Raw genomic sequence first — 22,604 nt, forward strand, 5'->3', positions numbered from 1 at the left:
TGAGTGATTAGATTAAGGGGAATGGGGTAGAAAGAGTTGTGTATGCTGTGGATGATTTGGTAAAAACACAGGAGGAAAAGCAGCTTTGGGGCTATAGTTTTGGATTTTCAAGATTGTCAGGCCTGTGGAATAACCAAATTTAGTGTGTAGGCCTGCCACTCAGGAGCTGGAAGTCAAGATTTAGGACTCCTCAAGATATAAGTAGTAGTTGACATTGTGGGAATGTGAGTCAGAGCATGACACAGCTTGTATACAGGAAGAGATTCAGGGATAGTTCTGGAAAGCCCACCATTTAAGAGCCAAAGAGAGCTGAGCCAGCAAAGGAGAGTGGTCACAGAGGAAGGAGGAAATGTAGAAGAAAGTGGAATCATGGAAAATGATGAGAGGAAATTTAAAGAGGAAGTGTTCAAATACAGGAGAGAGGTCAAGTAGAATGAGAACTAAGAACTGCTCCCTGGACTTGGCAGAAAACTCACGAGCTATTACCTCTGTGAAGTATAACAGTGTGGAGAAAGAGGGACAGTGAATCCTCTTAAGACCCTAGCTGTTAGTTAATATTTCAGGGAAACACTAGGTGAAATCCTGGAGAACATCCATGGATGTGGTCCAGCTTCAGGATTGCTGCACCAGGCAGATCTGGCCTGTCCTCGCAGAGCTGTTCTTCCAGAGCCTAGCAAGGACACTGGCACAGTAATATCTAAAGGTTGGTGGAAAGAATGGATGGATGGTCAGTGGTGGCCAGGGAACTGTCTTGGTCGCGTCGTGGGAGCTCCGGATACATGGCTGCTTCAGGAAGTGTCAGAAGGCCCCCAGGAGTTGCCAAAGAAGTTCTGTTGCTTTGATAAGAATTTCAAAGTCGTGAAGTTGTGGAATTGATCCAGCAGCTTATGCCTGCGCTGGGGGGGAAAGGCTGTTGGTGATGACAGTGATAACAGGTGAGAGTGAAACACTAAGGTTGGTTCTGTTCTGAAACACAGTTTTCAGTCTTAGACGTGATTTTCTGATGTTTGCTTTACTACTTGTTTTCTTATTCCCTTTCTTCGTGTGTAGAAGTGTCTGATCTCTTCAATTGGATAGTCAATTTCTTAAGGGCAGCGACTACTCCAAAGAGTTCTTTGTACTCCCTGCATCACATACTAGTCTACTTGACCCCCAGCGCAGAATCCTGGTATCCTCACCCTCAACAGCCTTAGAACCAAGATTAGGTCAAGCCTGACATCGAGCCCCAGAGGAAAAAAAAAGTTCGTCACTTCCCAAAACTTATCCTAGGAAGGTACAACTAAGCTGATATTTAGACAAGTAGTAGGCACTGATACCGCAACTTCCGCCACCAGCGGCATGCTCTCACAATCCGCCGTCCTCCTCACCTGGAACCCTAGGGCCATACCACTGGTTTTCCTGTGGACACAGGTCTGGGAAGAAGCTGTGTCACACTAAAGGGCATTACGGCTCCCACACGGCTCAGACTAAGGTCTCCCCTGGCACGTCCCTGTGGGGGACCTGATGCAGTCCAAATACTGGAACTTGGGGGAAGGTGAAGAAGAAAACACTGGAGTGGAGGTGTTTTTACTTTTTCTTCCTTTTTTTTGTATTGATGCGGAGGAGTGGTTTGGGACGGATCTAGCGCCTCAGTCATAGCCCTTCCAGTCGCCCCCAGCTGCTCAAGGTACTGCCCTTCTCGAGCCAGTGTAGACACGGCCCTGTCTGTCGTACGGCGGAAGGAGAGCGTAGGAAGCGGAGGTGGTATCCCCCGGCCCTTCACCCCGCCAGGCGCGGCGGGAGGATGTCGGCGCGCGCAGCGCGTGCGTCGCCCCCCCCTGCCCCGTCCGCGTCCCCCGCCCGAGGGAGACCCCCGCGCCCGGGGGAAGCCCCGCGCCGGGCGTCCGCTGCCCGTCTCAGTCCCTCCGCCTCCCGGAGGCCCGGGGCTGCCTCCTCGGGACGCGCTGGGGCCGCCCCGCACTGCGCATGAGCGGGAGCCCGGCGAGCCCGTGAGAGGAGCCGCCGCCGCCGCCGCCGTCCATTCGCTGCGGAGCCGGAGGAGGAGGGGAGAGGCCTGGAGGACACCAACATGGTGAGGCACTGCGGCCGCCCGCCCCGCCGGCTGGGGGCCGGCGCAGCCGCGCACCCCCGCCCCGGCCGCCCTCCGCCCCGCGGCGACCCCGCCGCCCCGAGCCTCGGCCCGCGGCCTCGGTCCGCTCCCCGGCGGGGCTCTCCTCCTCGCCTCTCCCTTCCTCCTTCGCCCCTTCCCGCCCGGGCGCCGCCGCTACGCGAGAGCCGAGGAGGCGGAGCGGAGCGGGGCCTAGTCGGGAGCCCCGGGGAGTTTGGGGCGGGGGGAGCGGTCCCCGGTGCCCCTCACCGGGGCACGGCGCCGCGGGGGGAGGTGTTGGGGCGGGGGGAGGGGAGGGGGCAACGGCCCGGCCCCTGACCGGCCCCCTCGCCGGCTCCATTGTGTCTGGCCGGGGTCCGGGGTCCGGGGTTCCGGGTGAGGAACCTCCCCCTCCCCGGAGCCGGGGCTTCCCCCTCCGCCCCGCCGGCGAGAAGGGAAGACTTTCCCGGCGCTCCTCTCGTTCCTCCGCTCCGGCTCCAACACCCCTCAAGTCTCCAGGCAGTTTTGCTTGGGGCGGGGTATCAGCCCTCTTCCTTTCTCCATCACCTTTCGCTGCGTCCCATGCTTTTGGAAAATGGGAGTTTCACTGGCCAGTTGGTGGAGGTTATATTTACCTCTGTGCTGAGAACATGGGAGACCGCTGAGCTAGGGGGACGTGGGGGGAGGGCGGAGTACGGAAGTGCAACCTGTTCTCATTTCGTAAAATTAGGAGAAACAGACTTGCTACCTTTTGAGCACATACTTTATTTGCTTGAGGCGGGAGCAGTAATTGCTTTATTATGTCAGTTAAAGACCATTTGTGATTTTTAAAAAATAGTTTGTCAAGTTATTTCCCTCTCCTTTTTTGTTCGGAAAATGTCTTAACGAGCTTAAAGGCGTGGGATTCAAGTTATCTGGTTACATTTTGGTAATTATATACCTGACTCTTAAACTTTTTTGTTTTTCAGAAGCGATGTTTGGCATTATAGTCGCAGCATGAGTTGAATTCCATGCAGGTTACTGTATGAATAGACAGTAAAAATGATGTCCTTTTGCTCATGGGGAACATAAAGGCCTCTTTGAGGAGGGTGTATGTGTATGTCTGTGTTAAGGGAATGCCCCAGTGTCTTTGTTTTTAGCTGGTCTTTTTTCTGCTGAGTGACACTTATCTACTCTCAGCCTCCAACTTGGCATAATTTTGGTGTCATGTATGGTTATGTGGTTTAGTTTGCCATATACTCAAGACTTATGTTCTGTAGTAAGTTCCAGGAAAATTTACCATTTGTATTTGTAAGAAAACTTTGCTATAAAGTATAGGTTAATGTTTAAATTGATATTGCAGTGTTCAAAGATCCACCACGGTGTCTAAACAGTTTCCAATTTCTAAAGTATTTTGACGGTCATAGACATTACTCCTAAAGTTTCCAGATTCTTGGCGTGTAGTTGAGTAGTAAGCTTGAAGTAATGAAATGCAATTCCCTGGTAAACACTCTGTGAGAGTACTGAAATGTGTTCTGTTTATCATAGTCTCCAAATCAACATCAACCTTTAGAATCCCAAGGCCTTGATAATGCTGATTACCTGCTCATGAATTCAGGATTCATGTGGTTCATATACTAGAGTTCAGCTTGGATTGGAACTTGTAATAGTCTATCCTTTTGCTAATATTAAATTAGCTAGTTTTGGAACTTAGCCATAACTCATCTAATTACACCATTGCTGACAAGATACCACTAATTTAAAACACTTTCTGTGGCTGAACTCAGATCATGTCACTAGAATTGTCTTGGTATGCTCTTGTTAGTTTGGAAGCTAAATCATCGTGGGCCCTAATAAGAAGTTAGGCCAAAAAGAATTTTTTAGTTAAGTTTTTCGTTATAAATTTATAATTTCTTGATGGTTTTTAGACTAATGTTTTTCAGTGTGTGTAATGCAGCCCATTTCTAGAGCAAATTGCTGTATTGTGAGTTCTGGGGCAAGCTTAAATAATGAGATACCTGAAATGTTTTTCATAAGAAAAAATTGTTCATTTAGGTTATCTGACACACACATAGAAAGACCAAAAATAACTTCAAAATTAGACAATAATTCTGTTACTCCTAAATATTTTTTAAAAAGTGTTCAAAATTTCAGGCTTATTTACTTATTTATAAGATGACAGGATTTAATGATTTCTAAAGTTCAATTCAGTTAAAATTTTTTATTTTAATGATTTTTATTCTCTGTGTGAGAAGTATGTGGCCTGTGTAACCTCTACTAGATTTTTATAGACTCACAGCATCATAGAATTTTTAGATCTGAAATGGCTTCAGAGATCATCTCATTTACTCCTCTTTTACAGAAGAAGAAATTGAGGATCAAGGAGGTTTTGAGGTTCAAGTTTGCAAAATTGTTATTTGCAGAACTGAAACTAATTTTTCCTGGTTTTACTATTTCCCCCAGTATTTGTGGTACATACAATCTTTTAACTCACATAAAATCTAGAGAAATGGTTGAAAATTGGATTTGAAATTATGTTACTCATTTAAACAGGAAAAACCCAAGTATTATTAATGAAAATTTTAAATAACAAAAGTCAATTTAATGGATGATTAATGATGTTAATTAACTATGTTTTTAATGTTTTTTTTTAAAAGGTGTGGACTTTGAAATTTCAGATTATGTTTTCAATAAATCATAAGTTCACATGAATGTAGGCCTTTTCAAGGTTGACACTTTAGAACCTGTTTCACATTCTTTTGCATACACATATGTAAATTAAGGGAGGGCCTTAATTCATTTTAATCTTTATTTCTTAAACATCTACTATGTGCCAGGCACTGTTCTAGTCTAGCATTGGATATGGAGATACGGATATACACACAGCTATCTATCTATCTATCTATCTATATATATATATATTTTTTTTTTTTTTTTTTCACTGAAAGGTTAAAAATCCCTGCTCTGGTTAAGAGTTACATTTTAGTAGGGAGAGACATAAATAAACACAGTATGTATTTTTCTTCCTATGTTAGAAGGTGTTAAGTGCTATGAGAGAAAAGCCGTGTAAGGGAGGGGAATTGGGAGTGCTGGGGCACAGTGGAAGTGGTGTTGCAAAATGGTACTTGCAGCACTGATGAGGTGAATTTTGAGCAGACTAGATGAAAGAGTAAACCACGCAGAAATGTGGTCAAAGAGGGTTTGAGGAACAGTGAGGCCTGTGTGGCTGGAGCATCTTGTGGAGGGGAGAGGGGCATGTTGGGCACTGGAGCAGATGAGGTCTGAGGGGTAAGGAGTGGAAATGGGCATGGGTGGGCATTGTAGGTTTATTGGGTTTTTATTTCAAGAGAATGGGAAGCCACTGAAGGATCCTGAGTGATACGGTAGACTTTGTTTCTGCTGTCTCTTAGTGTCCTATTACAAGTATAGATAATTACTTTCAAAGCAGTTTTAAAAGACAACAAAATTCTTTTTGTAGTTTTCTTTACCATGTAGCTTCTGTCCACAGAGTTTTGAATTCTAATTAAGATGACTGTCCAATATTCAATAAAAACTAGTTTGACCATCGAGTTTACCTAGCCAGGCTAATTAATAAACACAGCATCACAATCTCTTTCATAGATTGCTTTTGAATATGTTTTAGTAGTTGGCATGTTGTTTAATGGCTATTTGCAGAAAACTGGGTCTTTGGGGAGAAAGGATCACATTAACGTTTGTTGAGAACATACTGTCTGCTAGTCAGACAGTTCAAAGTGTTATTTCAGCTTCACTCCAGTTTGTGGGATAGATATTGATACCTCCTTTTAGCATATCTGGAAAAAGAGGTTTAGTGGTTCTAGAAGAGTTGACCAAGGTAAAGAGCTAGTTCGTGACAGCAGGGATTAGAAGCCTGGTTTCTGGTTACACACTTTATCTACCCCTTCTCTCTCTCTTTTTTTTTTTTTTAAAACACTGCAAGGACCCTTTCTTTATAGGTGTGGAATTTTTGATTAGTTTCAGTATGGTTTATTCCTTATATTGTTTCTGTATTGTATCAAATCAGATGATCTGATGTAAATGTTTCAAGTAATTGAAAAATTAGAACTCTTGGTACATATGGTAAGAAAAAATTGAAAGTTAAAATTAACTTGTGGTCAGTTTTTTTGTTTTGTTTGTTTTAAATGAGCTGAGCTCATTTGAGTTAAGTGGCTCTTTTGATTATGGCTTCATAGGCCAGGTCAAGCATAAGGAAAACCTGTGAGAAAGCCCCCTTTTAAATTTCAATGTGAGTTGTTCAAGTTGTGATAGTATTAACCATGACATTTGATGAAGAGAAATAGTTCCAAATAGGATTCAGTTGCTTTGTGGACACAAACAAGCTCTTGAATAACCTGCTGACTGTCTAGTTTAGCTAGTCACTTTAGGTGTATATCCCCTACCTAAGAAGAAGCAAAAAACAAAAGGGGAAAATGTCACTGAAGTGCGTTTCACAACTTTGTTGAACCCATTTTATATAATTAGTACCTAATCATTTAGAGTCATTGGGCTGCTTATTTGCATTGTAAAATGTTGAGAGAGTTTTTCTTTTAAGTAGTTCCTTTCTACAGAATTCTATTGCATTACACTTTTGAATCCCTCAACACTGGACATAGTGTTCAGCAGTAGAGATAAGTTGAAGTACATGGCTCATTCCTTTGTTGTATTGGAATATTTTTATTTCAGTAAATATTTAGAGCACTTATTTATTATTCATAGGATTGTAATATTTCTGGATTTAAGATTTGAGTAGATACCGGATCTTAGAATTAGGAGATTTTATTTTTTAAGGATCATTTATTTTTATGTAACAAATATCCATGACTTTTGAATGCCAGTTGTTACTAGAAGTTCTTTAACTATAGAACTTAAAAAATCTCATTTAATTCTTTGTTTGTTTGTTTAGTTTTCACCTCAGTAATCTTTTTGTTAACTTGAGATTTCTTTACAAAAGATATTTATGGAGAGGGGAGGCAAATTTAAATTAGTTATCTTGACTGCTTGTTAGACTTTCAAAGCAATAAGTTTGGGAGAATTCATTTGAAATATGATGGTTAAAACAAGTATTTTAAGGGGCTATTTCTATCCTATTACCAAAATAATCAGGAATTAGTGAAAATAACTGTTTTTAATAGTCAAAGCAGTCTTCTTTAAACCAAAATCAAAACACTTATTCCATTTATAGTGGTAGTCATCTTTTGAATAATACTTCTGAGGGTGGAGTAGAGAAAATCCTTTAAATTTCCATTAATGCTGTGTATTTTTTTTTAAAGCTGTGAGGAGGGGTAGGGTACAGCTCCAGTGGTAGAGTGCATGCTTAGTGTGTATGAAGTCCTCAGTTCAATCCCCAGTACCTCCTCTAAAAATAAATAAATAAACCTAATTACCCCCTCCCCCCACCACACGCAAAATCAAGAATCTCAGAGTGGGCTCTGAATGATAAAATTCTCCCTTAAAAAAAAAAAAACCTATGAGAAAAATCCTTAAAGACATACAAAATCTTAACAAGTATACTTAATGAAATATTTTTTCAGGTGATTTACCATTTAAAACATCATTGGGTACAGTGATTACATAGTGTAGTATATTATGCCACATTTGACTTAGTAGTTGAATGCCTCTCAAGAGTTCATTTTATTTTATTTTGTGTGTGTTAGTTGCATTTATGATATATACAATAGAAAGTTATTTAAAAGCATTTGTTTCTCCCCACACCTGTTAGGTAACCCCTTAAGAATCATAGACTCTGCATAGAGAAAGGGGGAGTTCAATTGTCATTCAAAGTGCGGGAAGTTTACAAATGATCTTTAGAGCCACAGGCCTACCATAAGTAATTATCCTAAACTGCGGATTTTAATGCACATGACTACTGAAAAATGTTTGTTTTGCTTAATGTTTGAAATTGTACACATTGATTTATATTTTCTGGCTATAACCTGTACATGTTCTGTATTATCTCTGGGTTTCAAGCCTTCTTATTGGAAAAGGAAACCTGACTTTCAGTGACACCAATTTTCCACCTCTTAGTATAGTTAAGGCTATAGATTGTGGCCATCTTTTAAAAAATAGACTATGACAGGACTATAAACACATCTTCCTTCCTGCTGAATTATACATCTTAAAAATAACCTTCCCCCAAAATCCTACAAGGAAATTTTATCCCTAAATTAGCTTTTTAGTAAGTAAGGGAATGCTTAATGGTCAATTTTTAGTCAGAATGCAAATTGTTTACATTTGAAAGGAAAAACAGTTGATTACTTATTTAACGTTTCCATAAAAACAGGTAAAGAAATATTGTTCAGAATCCACCCCCCCTGCCCCCAGTACACACAATAATTAGTCAGTGGTTGCACTTTTGCCCTTTTTTGATTTGTCTTTCACTTGACGACAGTGTAGAATAAATGGAAAGACTGCATGCCTTGAAGCCAGGCACCAGAGTTTCATTTCTGGCTCTGCTACTTTTTGGATAATTCTGTCCCTAGATAAATCGAGTTCTGAGGCTTGGTCTCCTCATTGGTAAAACAGACTCAGTGATCACCACCTTGCAAAATTGTTAATAATTAAATACCTAGCACAGAATTGGCACCCAGTAGGAGCGCAAATAAATGTTAGCTGCTAGTTTTCTGATTATGGTGGTGGTTTTTCTTATCATCGCATTTACATAAAATTACTCTTTTCTCCAGTATCCTTTCCTTTGTGGACTTATAAGGAGTCCTTACTATGTGCTAGTTACAGTTCTAAGAGTTTAACCTGAATTAATTCATATAACCTTCACACCCTGTTTACAGATGGAGTTGAAGCACACAGAGATTAAGTAATTTTCCTGAAGTCACACAGAAAATAGGAGGCACAAGTGGGATTAAAATCCTGCCAGTCTGGTTTGAGAGTCTGCACTCTTCACCTCTCTGTGCAGGTAGAAGGAAGAGAACTTCTAGCTGCAGCTACCTAGATTCTTAGCCTGACTTTCCTGTAGAACTTTGCCCCAAGGTGAAAGTCTTTTCTAGGAGTAGGTAGGCTGGTTAGTTGAATTGATTTTTCTTGCACTTTTGACTTCAGACCTATAATCTGTGAGAAGGCCTTTTATAGATGAGTGGTTTGGAATATTGTTTGTATTTGGCTACATTTGCTGAATACTATGTATCATATATAGAAAGTAGGATTTTCTGGACTCAAACTAGCTCCTCTAAATTTCAGATGAAGTTTAACTGTTAATCACATGGTAAACATATGAGAACACTATATACAGAGCTTTTAATGAAAATTATGGGTGATTATTACAGTGTTTTGATTTTTTAAAATACTACCTTTTATGAGCTGCATTTGTCAAATCCTAAGATAGCTAGAATTGAGTTAGAAAAATAATTTCTTTAAAAATATAAAGGCCTTGGTGTCTTTCTGGAGTTTAGACTGAATTTGAAACTTACGGTTGAGAAGGTGAAAATTCAGAATAGAAGTAGTAAAATGAATCTTAATTTTTTGCTTTTGGAAATGTCACCCATTAAAATTGTTTTATTTTGTAATTGTTAGAACATAGTTAACTAGAAAATTATTTTCTATGTTACTTTTCTTATGAAAGGGATTTCTTTATGATCATTATTTTTTATTATAGAACCTTTCTGAAATCCCTGTTCTTCTATCACAGCAGACTTTATAAGTTCAGTGGTTAAATATACTTATATATGATACTTGGCTACATCCAAACTATTTGTCTGAATTCTGATTTCTTTCCCAGATAAACTGTTATTTCAAATGTAATTCTTAAATTTCTTGAGTGGAAAAAAATTGCAAACATGTGCTAGATTTAAGTATTAAACAATATATATTGATAACCAGATACTTTTTTTTTTTTGCGAAAGTGAGCAAAGAAGTGCTTTTTACTGTCCAGATGATGATGATGATGATGATGATGATGATAATAATATAATATATAATATATAATAAAATATTATAATAATATAAAATTATTATTATTATTATCATTTCTAACTTTGTTAATCTTTGATACAGTTGATACTAGCTTTCTATTACATGAGACTGCATTTTTTCTTTTTATCTCTCCCCCTTTTCTCTCTCCCTCCCCCTTTTTTGCTAGAATTATATATAATTGGAATATATTCTGTATTTTGTACATTTTACATACTTAACCAATATTGAATTTCCTTGAAAAATTGATACTCTAGATAGTTTTCACATTTGAGTACTGAAGATTGTATTGCCCAAACTTATTTGATGACCCGTCTAGTTTGTTTTTTTAAAACGGTCAAAGTAAATAGCATGTACTACATTTGAGTGCTGAATCATTGTAGTTATCACATGTTTTTGCTCTTAGGAAGATACCCACTGGGCTTGTAGTAGAAATACAGACAGACCATCTGTTTTTCTTCTTCCACCTCAGTTTTCTATTTACCCTCTCATCCCCTGTAAAATAATTCTCTGCTGACTAGATACTCTTTTTCTCTTCCTTAAGTTGATAGAAATTTAAACCTTTAAGCCACGCTCTCAAAATCCAAACACCTTGCCTGGTGCCCTCAAGTGGCCTGGGGAAAGTGAGTGAGAGTGTTGCAGCTCTTCTAAATAGGCTTGGGAAAGGGGCAGGTCTGGGTAGCCCAATCCACCTTTCCTCTAGGACAGCCTTTGGGACTGCAGAATTGAGTACATCCTCCCTAGTAGGAGAGCAAGTGTTAAGATTTATTCTGGGCACCACAAACGGACAGAGAAATGGTCAGAGTGCGTTGTAAGTACAAGAAAAGAAAGGGTAGTTATCAGACTTTTCAGGAATGGAATTGCTTGTTACTACTACTTGGCCTAGCAGGAACTCATACTGTCACTTCTCTGCCAGTTATCACTCATTAGCCTTTATGGTGTTGCAAATGGTAACTGCAGCCCTTTTTTCTTAAAATATATTGATATTGCTCCATATACTGGAAATTTAAACCAGTTAAAATAGTTTCTATTCACATATCATAGATGTTATTTACTACATATACTTTTATTTCAAATAAGATATGACATGGAATTGAATTCACTTATATAATTTTGTTATTTATGTGGATGATTTTTTATCTTTGTTCCCCCAATTTTCTAATATCTTGCTCTCTGACAGGAGATCTAGTAGAGTGAACAGCTCTTTTTTTCTTGCAGAAGTGATTTAAGCAGTGTTTTTCCTTCCTCTCGTCAACAAAAGTGAGTCAGGCTTCAGGGAACAACACTGGATTTAATAGTGTATGATAACCTCCCCCTCCCCCCAAAAATCCTGATTGTTTTGCTGTCTCTAACTTTTAGAATGGGAAAATCTTAATACAGAGAAGTTACATCAGGTTTAATTAAGAAGTAATTTCCAGGATGTGGCCTGTAGTTGTTACACTTCTTTAGGTTCATCTCCAGCACTTTGTATAATATACAGTGGTCACTGATGATCGTAGTGACCTTCAGGTACTTCCCTGTTCTTCAAAGGATTACAAGAGATGTCAGTATACTCTGGGTCTTGAGAGAAAGGTGTACTAATTTTAAAAATAGCTTTCAGTAACAAAAGTTGGTATCAAGTATATTAAAATAAGACAGATATCTTCCTTGGCATTTGGTTTCATTGTGTGTTTTTGCAATTGAATAATATCTTGAGGATATTATTGTATCTTTAAAGGAGAAGAATCCTGGACATTTTAGAGATGTGTCTTTAATGGGACATGAGTTATCTAGTGTTCAGAGGTGGTCAAGTTATTGAAATTATGGGAGGTTAGGGAATTTTTAGTTTCTCAGTTTTAATGGAGAACAGAAGTTGAGGTTTTAATCTGAATTCTAAATATACTTATAGAGAGGAGAGTATGGTGACAGATCAGACTCCAAGGTATAAACATTTTTCATATTGCTAGAGATAGGGGTTGGTTTTCATATTTGATTTTGCATAGTCTTGTTTTTACTCTGTGATAGGTGGAAATATTTATGTCTTTGGTAGTCTTTTTCCTGAAAACCTTAAAAGGCTTATAAATATGTACTGCAAGCAGTGTGGTTTATGGAAAGTTTACTAAGACTCGGATTCATGAGGCCTTTCTGTTCTTGTCCCATTTCTGCCAATAATAACTGAGGTAGTTTTTGTTCTTTTTTTTTTTTTCTTTTTCTTTTTTTCCCTTTCTCTTTTTTAAATGGAAGTACTGGAGATTGAACCCAGGACCTTGTGTGTGCTAAGCATGCACTCTACCACTGAGCTATACCTATCCCCACCACAACCAGGGTGATTTTTGAACAAATTCCTTAACTGTTTGTACAATCAGGGGGTTGAGGTTTGTGATTGGCCAGTTTGGGCCAGATAAAAAATGCTGGGGTTCTCAGGTGTGTCGCTTAATCCACAGAACACTGTGGTGGCCTACTCAATGTGTGCCCTACTCATGTGATTTTTTTTTCCCCTTCATTTGCAATAGTAGCTCAGGAAGAACCCAAGTATTTTGCTGAGAGATGGTATTAGGACTTGTGAGGGGGAAGAATAATAGCAGGGAGACTGACATTGCACAGGAGACCAACTTGGGTGAGAAGGGAAAAAACATGACCTTGATACTGGGAGAGAGTGGAGGGCCTGATTGCCCTGCTTCATTTTGCTTAGGGTTCAGGTCAAAGGAGACATGATTCTTTGTCAACACAGGCTAGTGAGAAGAGGTTATTACAATAGAGAGGCTGTCTAGAGAGAGCTTCTGCTAGGCTCAGTCAAAGGGAAAGAGGTGAATCTTTCAGAATAAGAAAGGAGAATTTTATTAAAAATTACCTTGGTTGGAAGGACGCAGGGTCTTGGCTCCTGAACACTGCGAGGAGAAATGTAGAGTACTCCTGTTCTGTTGCTTTCTCACGTTTGGTAAGAATCGCAAGAAAACAAGGGGAGTGAGGTGGTGGAGAATTGCACCCCATATCCTTTATAGTGGGTTTTAGAACTGCATGAATACCTGCTAATCTCACTGTTCTGGCTGGCTAAGTACTGTCTCCTTCTTCCCTACCACTCCTGTAGCATCTGTTTAAAGCTTTGTGCTTGGTTAAAGTTCTGGGAGTACCTGTATTTCCCTTCTAGAGCTTGAATACATGCTCTTAGGATCCACTTTTAGGAGAATTGCAGGGTGGTTGAACTTCTCTTCCCTCTGTCTAGTTTTTTTCCAAAATGATATTAATTGTGTGTTTTAGATTTTTTAAAACTTTGTCTAATTAATAGATCAAAAGTAAGTCTTGAGCTAAATGTTTTAATATTTTATGAGGAAGAAGTATTGCTAGGAGTGATTAGTCAGCAATATAGAAATACTTAGTCTTTTGTGATTTTATAGTTTCAGTTTATTTTCTGGTTTCAATAGAACAAGTTGAAATCATCGCAGAAGGATAAAGTTCGTCAGTTTATGATCTTCACACAATCTAGTGAAAAAACAGCAGTAAGTTGTCTGTCTCAAAATGACTGGAAGTTAGATGTTGCAACAGACAATTTTTTCCAAAATCCTGAACTTTATATACGAGAGAGTGTAAAAGGATCATTGGACAGGAAGAAGTTAGAACAACTATACAATAGATACAAAGGTGAGTGTTTGCTTGTGACTTTAAAAATTTTGAACCAAGTTTTCCAAAGTTACATGCTTTCTGTGAGATATCAAATAATACAGAGAACATTAATTGGGTGGATGTGTCCCACAGAGCTCTGTAGATCTTAGAATTTAAGAAATCTGAGAGAAATTATTTTCCTCTTTTCACTAAAAATTTTCCTTAGCCTTTTATTTCCTTCCCTTTTATCCTCCCCTTTTTTCCTCCCCCGTGATCCAATTTGAGAATGGGGGCTGGGAGACTGCATTTCCCCCCCTATTTTCATAAAACTCAGATGAGCCAATTTTAAGAAAATTTTAAGAAAATAATTTTAATAACCTTTAAAGAATTATAAAATAATATACACCTTTAAGAAGTTAAATAATACATAATAGATGAATATAGAAAAAAATAATAGTTTCTTCATCTTTTCCTTTATTTATTCCTCTGAGGGAACCAATATTTAACGTCCTGGTATCAAGCCTTCTATGTCTTTTATGTTTATGCTGAAAAGATACAGAGAGAGTTTCTTTCAAAATTTTTCCAACAGTAAGATTATATTTCATTCATAGCTCATGCCCAAAAGTCAAAAGATGTGCACGTTTTTTATTCCTTGAGCTGTTAGCAAACCCCATTTGACAGCAGTGTATTAGTGCCTCTTGCTCCTTGTATTTGCCATTTTTAAATTTTTGCTGTCTGAAGAGTAAATATTGGTAGTTGGGTTTTTTGTCTTTAATATGAACAGCAGTTATTTGTATTGTGATAGAAATTGAATTACAGAGTTTATGGTTTTTCTGATACTCTGTTAAAAGTGATTTCTGTAGTAAAATTAAGAAAAAAATAATTTCTTTCGTGTATGTCTGTGGTTTTCTTTTGCAGGGGAGAAGGAATAATTAGGTTTGTTACTTATTTATTTTTTTAATGAAGATACTGGTGATTGAACCCAGGACCTCTTGCATGCTAAGCGCGTACCCTACCACTGAGCTATACCCTCCCCCCACGAGTTTCTATATGTGATGCTGTTTAGAATGCATCTGTAAAATGTGAATATGTTCCCTATATAGGAATGTCTGATTTCTGAATGTGTATGAGTGTGAGACATTTTCCACATGAATAAATGAGACTTTTAAAAATCAAGTGCTCATCTGTATATATACTGCTGAATAGAGTGCTGTTTCGGAGGCAGAGTGGCTTTAAATATTACAGGGGGAGAATATCTGTTAGAGTAATACTGCTTCATGTTTTTGGTCTATAGTGATTTTTTTTTTTTAATGGAACACAAAGAATTACCTTTTTCAGTTTCAGGAATAGTTTAGTAAACTATGGCACTAATTTAATACTGCATTATTGTTTTTAAAGATCCTCAAGATGAAAACAAAATTGGAATAGATGGTATACAGCAGTTCTGTGATGACCTGGCACTCGATCCAGCCAGCATTAGTGTGTTGATCATTGCGTGGAAGTTTAGAGCGGCAACACAGTGCGAATTCTCCAAACAGGAGTTCATGGATGGCATGACAGAATTAGGGTGAGTAGATACTTACCACAGGAAATTAGGTAAATTATGAGAATTACAGTGGAACTGACATTTGTGCCCCCAAATAATGGTATAAATAGAAATGGGCTGATACGATAGTTCCTTCTGTGTCAAGTTATCTGTCAAGTTAGTACAACTTACTCTGTTTGCATTATGCTTTTATTATTTGTTTCTAATGGAGGTTCACTGGTATTAAAATTACTGTGCCTTAGTATTTTACATGGAAAAGTGAAATGAGCAAGTTTTATTTCCTAATAGAAGGCTATGAACTGAATTTATAAACAAACTAGAATTTAAAATTTTGTGGGGAGGGTATAGCTCAGTGGTAGAGCACATGCTTAGTATGCACGAGGTCCTGGATTTAATTCCCAATACCTCCATTAAAATAAAAATAAATTTTAAAAACTAATTTAAAAAATCATAGAGGTTACTAATCACTTTTTTTCACCCACAACTGATTAGCTAAATGTCTTGGGATAAATTAGATTGAAAAGTCATGGGTAGATGTTTTATCCATGACCTCTAGTTGTCTGTATTTAATGAGGCTGCAAAGTCTTCTGTGGAAAGGTAACCAGCTGCCCTTTCTGTTTTTAGTAGGTGCTGTTGAATGATAATAGCTAAACATTTGTTGAACATTTATTTCAGATATTGTGCTAAGTAAGTACTTCAGCTACCTCTTCACAACAACTTTGTGAGAGAAGTAGTGTTTATATTTGAATTTTAGAGATGAGGAAATGGAGATCCAGAGAAACTATGGAGTTAGGTAGCTAAAGCCAGAATTTGAACCCAGGCATTCATATTCTTGAGCCTGAGGGACATTGTAATCAGTCAGAGTCCAGACAGGACACCAAAACCATACCAATAATTTGAACAGGGTAAATTTTAAAAAATTGTTTTATTGTGTAAAAAGGGCACAAAGAAAACTCAAGTATAGCAGAGGTGGCAGTTGGAAAAAGCTGCCACCAACCCTGGAGCTGAGGGAAGTAAACAAGGAAGGAACCTAGAAACCTAGGATCTCCACAAGGCTGAGAGTGAGACCACAGAGGACAGTGCCTGTGGGGCCTGTGATGCCTGCCTTGCCTATCTTGCTGGTGAAGAAGTTGTTAGCTAGGGGCCACTTGTTGCAGAGCTATGCCAGTTGCCACCTTTGGTGAACACTGCGGGGACGTCCCAGCAGGCCACAACTCTTGCTTTCTTCAGAAAACAAACGGATAAGAACAATTCCTTCGCCCTCTTTCAGCTTTTCATTGCCTTCTATTGGACCTAACAGTTAGCCAGCTGGCAAGAAAAATGAAGTCTCACAATTTGTAGTGCCCTGCAAATAGCCACGTAATTGGGCAAAGAAGGGTGGGTTTAAAGCTGAGAGACAATCAGTTAATAACTGGCCTAGGCACTGTGTTCTAAAGCCAAAGCTAGCCCTGTCCTGAACTTGCTGGAATTTTCTATGCTAGGACAGATTTCATTAGAACTCACTTTTCTATTTTTTTTTTTTTTCATTTGAAAGTGAATTCATGTGAAATTTAATGAACTTCCAAATCAAAATTTTAATTTATAAACTAATAATCTTGCTGGTATTATAAACAACATAAAAGGAAAATAGAAGAAAAATGATTTGAAGGAGAAGCAGTGGCATGATTGGTTTGTGCAGTCTATAGACACAGATATTTCTACCTTAAGGATGTTATGTGGAAAGTAGGAATTGGTACTTGGACCTTTTCAACTCCATGGAAATTTGCTTTGCAAATATAGAAAAAGCTTTATATTGATTTAAGTTCAGTTGAAGATGGTATGGGGCATAGCTGATGTTTATTATGATACTTTGTATAACAAGAGGTTTTCCAGAGGAATGCTTCCTCACCTAATCAAGGGACTGCACTTTCAGTTTGTTTGGAAGCTAGACATGTGATTTGTTACCATGTGATGAACATCTACCACAGTTTAACTGGTGATTGTTTTGCTGATTACTATACATTCTCATCTGTTCACTACAACTGACTTCTGCAATTCAGGTGTGTTGATAGTCCAGTGAATTACATAGTTAAAAGTAACAGCCTATTTATTTTAAAATTGTAGTTATTTCTAGCAGTCACCCCAGATCTTCTGCCAGCTAGCCCAATACTTGTTTATATAGTATAAAAAGATGAAATCTCAAATGATTTTTTTAAAAAGAAGTTCTATGAAATATAAGCTATTGTAGGAATAAATAAACTAAGCTCTTAATTTATGGCAAAAAAATTTATCTTTTATAAACTTAATTTTACAATATAGATGTGACAGCATAGAAAAACTAAAGGCCCAGCTACCCAAGATGGAACAAGAATTGAAAGAACCAGGACGATTTAAGGATTTTTACCAGTTTACTTTTAATTTTGCAAAGAACCCAGGACAAAAAGGATTAGGTAAGAATTTTTTAAAATTATATTTGGTGTTTCAGATACTCAAATACATTGACAGTGTCACTTTTGTTTTGTAATAGAGAGTTCTGTGTTTTGAGCATAAAGTCTTATCAGTTACTGAAAGACAATGAGAAACAATGAACTTCTAGCTAATCAGAAAATACCCTGCCCATTCAATAATATGGTTGCCTTGTATACCATATGTGAACCATGGATTTTTTTTTTTTAAGAACTACAATACAGAAAATAAGTAGTTGTTAAAATTCCACTGATATACATATGTATGTTTGCTTATTTATTTATTTTTCAGAAGATGTTGTAGGATCTTGGGATCATAAATTATTTCACTATGGATCTGTTGAAATAGCATTTTAAAACTTCTGAGTCATAGAATGTCAGATAAATTTATTTTTTGGTTATGATTTATTTGGAAACTATAAGATTATAAAAGATGATTATCATTCATAATTTTATCCAGAAGTAGCCGCTGTTAACAGTTTAGATCATAATAGTTAAGTAATAATAATACATTTGCTTTGGGAATGCCTAGGGGAAGTGGAAGTAAAAGCTACAGTGTAATTTGCCAGTTACTCAGAAAAAATAGACAGTAACAGATAATACAGAATAATAAATATGTGTGAGGTTCTAGATAAAAGAAGAAATGCGTAAAAGCAGGAATGGTTGGGAAATGCTTCCTGGGCAAGATGGGATATGAACTAAAGGGTTTGATATTTGTCTGGGCAAGGGGAGATAAATGGTGTTCCAGTGAGAGGATAGTTACAAGCGAAGGTCTGAGATGTCAGGAATAAGCATGGCTTCTTTGTGGAAGAGAGAAAACAATTTGATTTTAGTGAGAATGCTTGTTTGGAGCTTAAATTTGTGAGATACACTAAGGCTTATAAAGTCTTCTTTTAAAAACAGGACAAACCTAGAAGAAAACATAGGCAAAACATTCTCCAACATAAATCTTAGCAATGTTCTCCTAGGGCAGTCTACCCAGGCAATAGAAATAAAAGCAAAAATTAACAAATGCAACCTAATTAAACTTAAAAACTTTTGCACAACAAAGGAAACCATAAGCAAAACAAAACAACAACTTGCAGAATGGGAGAAAATATTTGCAAATGATACGACTGACAGAGGTTTAATTTCCAGAATATATAAACAGCTCATATAGCTTAATAACAAAAAAGCAAACAACCCAATACAAAAATGGGCAGAAGACTTAAGTAATTCTCCAGTGAAGACATACAAATGGCCAATAGGCACATGAAAAAATGCTCAATATCACTAATTATCAGAGAAATGCAAATCAGAACTACAGTGAGTATCACCTCACACCAGTCAGAATGGCCATCATTCAAAAGCCCACAAACGATAAATGCTGGAGAGGGTGTGAAGAAAAGGGAACCCTCCTACACTGTTGGCAGGAATGTAGTTTGGTGCAGCCATTATGGAAAACAGTATGGAGATTCCTTAAATAACTAAAAATAGACTTACCATGGGATCCAGCAATCCCACTCCTGGGCATATATCCAGAGGGAACTCTAATTGAAAAAATACATGCACCTCAGTGTTCATAGCAGCACTATTTACAATAAGCCAAGGCATGGAAACAACCTAAATGTCCATTCACTGGTGACTGAAGAAAGAAGTTGTGGTATATTTATGCAATGGAATACTACTGAGCCATTAAAAAGAAATAATGCCATTTGCAGCAACGTGGGTGGACCTAGAGATCGTCATTCTAAGTGAAGTCAGCCAGAAAGAGAAAGGAAAATACCATATGATACCACTTATATGGGGAATCTAAAAAACAGGAAAAAAGAGGACACTAATAAACTCATCTACAAAACAGAAACAGACTAGCAGACATAGTAAACAATCATGGTTACCCAGGAAAAGTGGATGGGAAGGGATAAATTTGGGAGTTTGAGACTTGCAAATGTTAGCCACTATATATAAAAATAGATTTAAAAAAAGTTTCTTCTGTATAGTATAGGGAACTATATTCAGTATCTTGTAATAACCTTTAATGAAAAAGAATATGAAGATGAATATGCATGACTGGGACATTGTGCTGTACACCAGAGATTGACATATTGTAACTGACTGTACTTCAATTATAAAAACAGGACAGAAAGGCTTAAATTGAAAATATCAGCGGTGGAGATGCACTGGAGATTTTGATGGTGGCAGTAACTTCCATTTAATATGAGCTTTTAGTGTGCCTGGAAATGTGCAAAGTACTTAACATATACTGACTCATTTAATGTTGAACAACTTTATGAGTTATACAGTCTTTCATTCCATAATTCACCAGCTGCTATTTTGCCAGTCATAGAGTGCTAGACATTTTTTATCCTTATTTTGCATATGAGGAAACTGAGGCTCAGCAAGTTAAATAACTTACCCAATGATGGAACTGAGTTTTTATTTTGAATATTACAGTAGTAGGAGAGGCTAAATAGGAGTCTTTTTACTAGTCCTTCTTTATATTTTAGATGAGAGAGAAAAAAAGCATTGAGAAAAGGATTATGTGAATAGGAATTAGACCAAGGAAGTGACTGAAAGTTAGAGGAAGGGATGAGTGTACAACATTTGTATTGGGAAATTGGCCTAAAGAGCAACTAAACATGACTGAATTGATTAAAGATTTACAAAATATCTAAAAAGCAAAATTTGGAATAATGAAGTCTCCTTTTCAACTGAATCTTCAATTTAGATTGGATTTTATTCTTACAGGAAAATTCCTCAGTTTGCAGGAATAATAAACTGGGATACCTAGTGTTAGGTTCTCTGTCTTCTACCTGTGGCCACTAGTTAACTGGGCTGTTTTCTCTAGTCCCTTCTTTTCTTCCTACAAATAAAAACCAATTAAAGTCTTTCAATTTAAATATATTTTTATATATTTATATATATATATACACACATACTAAAAAGAATTACACTTGTGTTTTTGATTAGACTTTTGTTATGATTAGAGAAAATGTGAATATCAAATGTTGATTTAAAGTGGATGAACCTATTAGTTACATCCCTGCCCCTTACTAGAGCCCAAAATAAATGATATTTTTGGGTGATTATGTAGTTTTGACACTGAATCAGTTTTTATTATGTTTGGTGAAAATAGAGAAAATAAAATTTTATAGCTATTAGGTATATTAATATGATAAATTTGAATTTTAGATTACTGAAAAAGTTGAGAAAAATATGAAGAATTAGGTTTTAAAATTTCGTTTATTCTATTATCTGATAAGTATTGAGCTTAAGAAAAAGATAATATTGTTTAATGGGTATAGAGTTTATATTATTCAAAATGAAAGAGTTCTGGAGATTCATTGTACAACAATGTAAATGTACCTAACATTACTGAAACTGTACACTTAAAAATGGTTAAGATAATAAATTTTGTGTGTATTTAGCCACAATTCAAAAGTTGTTTTTTAAAAAGTCCAAACCATAGAATATATGGCACAGAGTGAGCCCTAATGTAAAATAGTGGACTTCAGTTAATAATATTGGTCATCAGTTATAAGAAACATACCACACTAAAGCAAGATGTTAAAAATAGTGGAAGTGTGAAGAAGGCAGGAAAAGGTATATGGAAACTGTGTGCTTTTGCTGTGTTTTCCCGTAAACCTAAAACTAAAAAAATCTTAATTAAAAAAAAGAAAAGTGTAATAAAGGACAAATCATAATTTCTCTTTTTGTTTTGCATTGGTGTTGAGTGTCAGGAAATATAATGACTTGCTTGGTTTAAGAACTTAATTTAAAAGAAAACAGTTTTCTTGACAGCCCTTCACAAGGTTCTTAAATTATTTTATATATAATATAAAAAATATTTGGCAGAAAAGAATTAGGAGATTATAGGAGAGTAGGTGAGGCCCAAAACAAATTGGCAAAGAGTGACAGCACTGTAGTTTATGTGAGAGCTGGTATTTTCCGTATTTTCTCACTTTTTTATAACCTTGTTTCCTGTGACACCAGGATAGGGTACTTCCTCTGTCACCATCTGCTTCAGTCACCTGCCATTTTTGATAGTCTTTGAATCTTAAATTTGGAAGGGATTTCATAAATCCTCTGTTAAATCTAACTTATCCGAAGTAGCATCCATACCTGATGCTCATTTAGCTTTTACTTTTGAACATACAGGCATTGGACACACATTCTTTTAGGAAGTGGTCCATTCTCATCACAGAATACTCTTTTTATCACATAGTTCTTCCTTATTAAGTTAACATCTTTGTCTTTGGAACTTCTACCAGTGTTCTTCTTTGTCCTCTGCTGCAGTACAAAGGAAGTCTAGCTGTTTAAAGATTGCTATCATTTACCCTTTCTCCTTTTTTTTTTTTTTTCAGATCAGCATTCCAATTATTTTAGCTGTTCCTCATTTGAGAAGACCTTTGTTATTCCTGTTACTGTCCCCCCAGATACTTCTAATTTCTCAGTTTCTCTGAAAATAGAGTTCTTAAAGCTGAACATAATATTCCAGAAAAAGGCTGTTTAATGTAGAACACCATGGGTCTGTTATTTTTTGAGACTATTCATTCTGTTAGTTTGTTTATTTATTTATTTATTTTTTTGAGTAAATGTAGACTTATTTAGAGAGATACATACTGTATAGAGTGTAGGCTGTTTCAAAAGGCAAGAGAAAGGCCATGAGATGTGGGGGCTGGGTGCTCAGTTAAAGTAAAAGTAGGTATACATTCCACAGACAGAGTGCGGGCCGTCTCCGAAGACAAGGGAGAGAGGTGGCCATGAGGCATGGTGTTGCCAGTTTTTGTGGGCTTGGTAGCTTCATACCTACAAGTGGGAGGACTTTTCCAGCTACCCTGGGAAAGGGTCTGGGATTCCCAGGAATTTGGCCACCACCCACTCTTTGACCTTCTATGGTTAGCCTTGGGACTGTCATGACGCCTGTGGGCATGTTATTTATCAAAAAATTACATTTATTCTTTAACATCCATGTCATTTTTAGGACCTTCCTGAACTTTATTAAAGTCTGTAAGTTATTTTCTTATGAAGTGTTGTGGTTCAGTTAGACTCC

General features: G+C 37.4%; 1 protein-coding gene across 5 annotated transcripts in view; it reads left to right on the plus strand.

Moving 5' to 3' along the window:
• The first annotated feature begins 1,764 nt into the window (after positions 1 to 1,764).
• Positions 1,765 to 22,604, plus strand: part of DCUN1D1 (defective in cullin neddylation 1 domain containing 1) — a 32,089-nt gene continuing 11,249 nt past the window's right edge. For 2 of the 5 annotated variants that reach the window (XM_074367284.1, XM_074367299.1), the window contains exons 1-4: positions 1,765 to 2,071; positions 13,405 to 13,621; positions 14,981 to 15,149; positions 17,427 to 17,557. In XM_074367284.1, the coding sequence (XP_074223385.1) occupies positions 2,069 to 2,071; positions 13,405 to 13,621; positions 14,981 to 15,149; positions 17,427 to 17,557 (520 nt within the window). In that variant the 5' untranslated portion in view covers positions 1,765 to 2,068. Of the gene's footprint in view, positions 2,072 to 2,209; positions 3,015 to 11,299; positions 12,921 to 13,404; positions 13,622 to 14,980; positions 15,150 to 17,426; positions 17,558 to 22,604 lie in introns of those variants that run through there. The other 3 variants (XM_074367292.1, XM_074367285.1, XM_074367291.1) reach the window with 3 other exon arrangements.

The sequence above is a fragment of the Camelus bactrianus genome, chromosome 1 (assembly GCF_048773025.1).
Source record: "Camelus bactrianus isolate YW-2024 breed Bactrian camel chromosome 1, ASM4877302v1, whole genome shotgun sequence".
NCBI classification, from domain to species: Eukaryota; Metazoa; Chordata; class Mammalia; order Artiodactyla; family Camelidae; genus Camelus; species Camelus bactrianus.